General features: G+C 57.1%; 1 protein-coding gene across 3 annotated transcripts in view; it reads right to left on the bottom strand.

The window, feature by feature from the left end:
- Positions 1-279: 279 nt before the first annotated feature.
- The window catches only part of CSNK1G1 (casein kinase 1, gamma 1), a 49816-nt gene continuing 44095 nt past the window's right edge, over positions 280-6000 (bottom strand). Inside the window, exons 10-12 of one of the 3 annotated variants that reach the window (XM_008948489.1) lie at positions 5665-5771; positions 3454-3477; positions 347-513 (exon numbers count right to left, since the gene is read on the bottom strand). In XM_008948489.1, coding sequence (XP_008946737.1) covers positions 459-513; positions 3454-3477; positions 5665-5771 — 186 coding nt within the window. In that variant the 3' untranslated portion in view covers positions 347-458. Of the gene's footprint in view, positions 514-3453; positions 3478-5664; positions 5772-6000 lie in introns of all 3 variants that reach the window. The other 2 variants (XM_008948488.1, XM_008948491.1) reach the window with 2 other exon arrangements.

The raw sequence follows: 6000 nt of genomic DNA, 5'->3' as shown, positions 1-6000 counted from the left end.
TCGCGTAACGGGAGAGCGAGGAGGATGGAGAGTGCAGGGGGAGGAAGGCAGCAGGAACTAAGCGTTGTCCTCAGGTCTGCACGGGAACGGTGCCTTCACCATAAACGACGGGAAGGAGGGTCAGCCAGCCAGCCCCCCATCCCAGGGCCACCAAGACCTGAGCCAGCCACAGTCCTGGTTTCACAAGGAGCTTCAGGCTTGGAGTGAACATGGGAGATCGTTCAGCAGATCCATGCCAGAGTGGTTGGTTTTGGAACGTCTTCTTCTCTGTGTTTTTTTTTTTTTTTTTTTTTGGTTTAAAACGTCGCTTCTTTTTGCGTTTGTGGTTTTGTGTTGGTTTTTTCTCTCTCTCTTCCTCCTATGCCTCCTCCTCCTCCCCCCTAAAAAGAAGCTCCTTCCAGCGAGCCAGGGTAGGAGCTGCAGGTGTGGTGGTTCCTGCAAGGCCCAGGAGGCATTGGTCACTTGTGGCGCTGAGCCGTCTTCTTCCGTTTCCTCTTAAAGAAGCAGCAGCACCTGGGGCACAAAGGAGGAGGTAAGTTAGTCCCATGCCTGGCACCCTGGCAAGGTCCCCCAGTGCCCTGGGAGGAGGGTCCCTCACCACCCTGGGAAGGTTCCCCACCACCCCAGGCTTCCCACATGCAACAGCACCTCCGCACACCTGGCCCCAGGCAAGATGGACAGATGCTGGTGGATGGTTGCCACCACCAGCCTGGGCTGGTAGACCAGCAAAGGCAAGTTAGTCCCACTGCCCAAAGGCTGAGGGCAACAGCAGGGTGCAGCCCTTCCCAAGGCTCAGATGAGGCGGGAACACAAGGAGCTCTCTGGGAAAGCAGCAGCAGAAGGATCCAGATGCTCCACTCCCTCTGTCCCACCCCCAGAGGAAGCAGACTGGGACTGTCGAGCCCTGGCTGCTCTTCCCCGCTAAGAGACACAAGGTTCTCACCACTGTTCACTAAAAAAAAAGACAAGTTCCAAAGAGACCTCGGCTCAAGGGACCAGGTTTCTTTACTGAACCTTTCCAGACAACCAAGTTCTTCCACCTTGGAGAACTTGTTCAACGCCCTGCTTCTTCCCCCAGCCAAAGCCAGGGAGGTGCGCAGCGCCCAGGAGTTAGGGGAGGTAAGAAGGATGGAGAGTGGAGGCTGAGGTGGGGAGAGAAACGCCCATTGCAGCTTAGCTGTGAGGAGTGGTGGTTCCATGTCTGGGATACATCAAGAGTGGTCGCCCAGGTCTTCTAGGCCTGCTGGCTTCCTATGGGTTTACTCGGCATTTAAAGTGCCGGTACCACTCTACCCTCAGCCCACCACAGCACAGAAGGAAGGTGTTTGTTCTGTGCAACTTCTGCTCCTGAGCTACACGTCCTCCTTCTGCCATTCAGCGAGAGCAGATCATAGAATCATCAGGTCATCAAGGTTGGAAAAGATCTCTAAGATCATCCAGTCCAACCGTCAACCCAACACTCCCATGACCACTAAACCATGTCCCCACGTGCCACGTCCACATGTTTTTTGAACCCCTCCAGGGATGGTGACTCCACCCCTGGGCAGCCTGGGCCAAGGCCTCCCCACTCTGCCAGGAAAGAAATTCTTCCCAATATCCAATCGAAACCTCCCCTTTCCTGCAAAGACCATTTTGTCCTACAGGCATAGGTTAACCGACAGCCAGACCAAAAGCGTCCAAAAGTGCCCTAACAGCTTCTCCCAAGTGTTGTCTGTTGGGTCCTTCGTGGCTCTAAAACCTTGCCATGATACTGGTGTCCTCTCCGAGCTGGAGGAACAGATTGGTCCTCACTTCCCACCACATGTTCCTCCAGCCTGCCCCAACTAAGGACCAGGGCAAGTTTAACATCCACGACTAGGTTCCTCAACTCCTCTGTTGGGAGGTGGAACAAGGAAAAACACAAAGCACCTGTCCCAGCAGGAACAGGGGCTCAGAGTAACCTGCGATGGCTCCACCGCGTCCCACCCAGCCTGATGTTTGTGGGCTGAAGCACAACCCAACCCAGGCTTCTGGACACGGCTGGACTTCTAACCCCTCCCACCCCAAGGGCTGGCCTTGCGTTTCATTGCCCTGGGCCCTCTGCCACCCTCTCCTTCAACCTGCCGTAGTGTTTGTCTCCCACAGCAGTCACCTTCCTTCGTGACTCGGGTGACGGTGAGGAAGGCGATGGTGAGGACGTTACGGGGGGAGAGGATGGAGGATGCAGGAGTTATGGTTTTGCATGCAGCGGGTGAGGGAAGAAGGGGGCTGAGCAACGCTCAGTCCTTGGCACCCAACGCGGGGAGCCGACGGACTGCTGGCTCCTTTTCTTTGCATCTCTCTTTTTAGGCTGTTACTCAGAGAGGTCCGGGGAAGGGTTCAGGAGAGGAAATCCTGGCAGTTCAGACAGGCAGAGGCAAAACATCAACACAGAAGGGTGAGGCAGGCCGACAGTTACAGAACGTGGTCTCTCTGCATGCAGACAATGCCCAAGAGAGCAGCCCCAGACTACGACGTACAGAGAAGCCAGAGATGCCAGAGGAGCTGGAGGCGATGCCTATGGAGAGCAGGGCAGAGGTGGCCAGTCTCCCACCCAAGGAGGACATTCCTCGCCGCACACAGGCTTCTGGCACCTCCCTCCGTAGCACCTCCCACCCGGCAGCCCTGCCTGGCACCTGCAAGCCCCTCCTTCCTGTCTCTGCTTGGCCCTCTGCTTGCTGAGCGCCTGGCTTCTCCAAGGGGGCACCTCCATGGGACACCTTGAGACCGGGACACCGCAGCTGCGGCTTCCAAACCCGGGTGGAACTGAGGGGTGGGCCTGGAGTGACGCTGATCCTGACCCCTCCACTCCTTATCTCCAGGAGAAGCCCCTCCACCGGCACCCTCAGCTTGGCAGCTCCTTTGGAATGGAGCCATGTCCCACCAAGCTAAGGCTCCGTGACCAATGAGGACTCTATGGCCACATCTTTCCACCCTCTCTACCTCTCCCTGACCCATGCTTTTTCTGAGGAAGACTCTCCGAGGAAGTGACCGTCCCTTCCCCTCAACCCCCAGCACAGGGCTTCCTCCCTTCGTAACCGTCTGCGTGAGGAATTCCTGCGAGATGCTTGGCAAGCCTGGCCCCGACTCTGCCCAACTCCATCAGACATCAGCTGCTCACAGACGTAACACTTTTTGGGGAGTGTGGAGGGGGAGACTGTTAAGCCGAATAGGGAAGGATCCAAATTGTTTCTTGTACACCAGTTCAGAGATCAGCCGAATTGCTCGACCTCACGCGGCCACTCAGACAAAGCCCGGCGCCCTCCCCAGTACTGCACGTGGCCCTCGGCACGGTCCTAAAATCAAAACCAGCTCTGCATTGGCTCGGACTTCGTGCCTTTTTGTCTGTTTGTTTTTGTTAGGGTTTGCTTTGTGCCAACCCCAGTCTAGTCTGGTCCGCTCCCCCTTGCATGTGGACTGGAGAGAGGGACTCACCACAAGTTGAGCATTTTCAGGCAGCTACAGAGAGTGTAGAGAAAAAACACAGAAAGGAAGAAAGAGCAATTAGTTCACAGAGGTGGGATGGAAGCGTGTTGCTGCAGCCATGCAAACGTGCCGTGCAGCCCGGCAGACACACACCATGCCTGCCCGCCGCCCGCCCCCAGCCCTCGGGACACCTCTGCCCTTGCCACCACGTCTTCCAGGAGCTCCAGGCCTCCGAGGAACCCACCCTGTTCTCCACGAAGGCACCGGCCCCCGTGAGGTTCTCCTCGGGGGCTCTGGGTCACCAGGAGGGGAAGCTGTTCCTGTGTCCTGCAGTTCCAGTGGCAGAAGGGACAGGGCGTGGATCCACGCCTGGGACCTGCCCTTCAGCTGGGATCAGGAGCTTCCCTCCGGCTTTTGCACAGCTCCTCTGCCCGCTGGGAGTGCCAGGGCAAGACCCTTCTGCTCTGGCATCCCAACTTCAGCTCCTTCTAGCTCCTTCTGGCCCATTTTGCTGCTGAGCAGTATCTCAAAGTCCTTTGCCCTCCCCGTACAGCTGAGGGGATTGATGACCACGGATGGAAGGGGAGATGAAGCCAGCCCTTCCTGAGGCAGGAGGAATGAAGAAGACTATGCCTGGGAATTAGAAGAGACCCCCACGCAGCTCCTGCTCTGCCCACCACCTCCCAGGCCAATTTGGGACCACCCAAACTGGAGGGAGACAACAGTTCCATGCCATGGCTCAGGCAGCATGGCCCTTGCGTGCTCCTTTCCATCTTCTCGGACCCCTGTCCGTGGGTATGGGGCCTGGACCTCGGCCTCCTTGAACATGGTGCTGCAGAATACAGGCTGAAGATGGTCCCATCTTAAAAGCCATCACTTCCTGGCCATGGGTTGTATGGACGACTGCTAAGGGTGGCAATTTGCCCCATTAGAAGCAACCCAAAACCACATGCCGGGGGGGACCCACTTCAATCTGACCAAGACAGAGCCTGTGACACCAAACTGGTGGGCTCTGCAGGCCACACTACCTGTATCTAAAAGGAATCTTGACCACCCTGCAAGCTGCCTCTCTCAAGATCTCCCCTGCCCTGCCTGTACCAGAGCCAAGACTTGCTCCGTTGGCTGGGAGGAGAACGTCCACCTGTTCCTTGGGCACGTTGCTGCTAGGATCATGCCCAGCAAGCAAGACCATGCAGAAGTGCTTCCTGGGGGACAAAGGACCAGGCAGCAGAAGACCTTCAGGCCAACCAGTGCTGGCTTCAGCCTGATGCGTGCCCAGGGAACTTTCCCATCAACACGCCCTCTCTCATGCCTGCCAGCTCTCCTCTCCACCCTCCCACAAGCAGAGGGTCCCACAAAGGTTGAGACAACGTAGGACAATTGACACCGGTGTCATCCAGGGACATGATAACCAGAAGGTTGGGCAGTGTCACAGTTCAAAGGCAGCCCTGGGGCCGATTTCCTGGCATGGGGAGCAACAGGACTATGCTGTGACCTGCCATGGTCCTGCTCTAGTTCGGAGGCAACGAGAAGGTCTCATGTTGAGGGTCATGCAGAAGGTGCCATGATGGTGCCAAATGCAGTGTGTGTGCAAGGGGAGGCCAAAACGGTCAAAGCAGCAACTTCCTACATCAGTTCTCACACAAGAGTCTAGAGGGTCTGGCCCATCATCTAGAGAGGAGAGGTCAGCTCAGAAGGAGCACTTTGTTCCCCACGAGCAGGAGACCTGCTCCTGGTTTCTCTCCCTCCGCTTCCGTTGGGCTGGACCGAGAGAATTCGTGGAGAGACCTGCGAGAGCTACCTCAGGACCATTCTGGACACATGGCCTCTGCTTCTCGCAGCCAGAAATAAAAAGTGTTAATGTTCAGAACCAATCTCTTCGCCGAGCTGCACTGGAGCTACTCCTGCTTCTCAGCATGAGAATCCAGCACGTTCTCCTTTTGGAGCGGGGGACGCTCACCAGGATTCCTGATATCCCCCTGTTTTGACACCAGTGCCACCATCTACCTTGCAGAACATGCTCCGAGTGAGAGTGACGTTCTCCAGCCACGACACGTGTGAGAAAGAAGCAGCAGCAGCACTGAAGGCACCATGCACAAAAGCAGCGATAAGCGAGGAAAAGGGCGGTGGGACACAAGCATCGAGTACTTCCCCGGGGGTAAATGTCCCTCTCGCTTCCCAGGAGGAGGGTTAGTGACCACCTCTGCCAAGGGAACGTACTTAGCTTCCTCCACCACCTCCACCTCGGCCTGCGCGGCTATCGGCGCGTTGGAGTGTGCTCCCGTCGGGTCGTCCACGTTCAGCTCCCCGTTGGTCGAGCTGACCACCTGCAAGGCAACGGGATGGCCCATCAGCGAAGCCAAGCTGCACAAGATGGGTCCCCACCTGCCTGGACGAGGGATGCTGTGGGAAAGGGAATAACTTCTGCTCGGGGCTGACTCTGCACGCGCTCTCAGAGGGCTGCTGGATTCCTTGCATGCCTCTGAATCACCTGCCTGGTTTGGAGAGACCAGCCTGGTTTGTCCCAAGGAGAACAGCAGGCAGGGGACTGCGGCT

Source organism: Merops nubicus, unplaced genomic scaffold, assembly GCF_000691845.1.
Source record: "Merops nubicus isolate BGI_N331 unplaced genomic scaffold, ASM69184v1 scaffold1371, whole genome shotgun sequence".
Lineage (NCBI taxonomy): Eukaryota > Metazoa > Chordata > Aves > Coraciiformes > Meropidae > Merops > Merops nubicus.
Note: the sequence above shows the minus strand (reverse complement) of the source record. Positions and strands in the feature narration are given on the sequence as shown.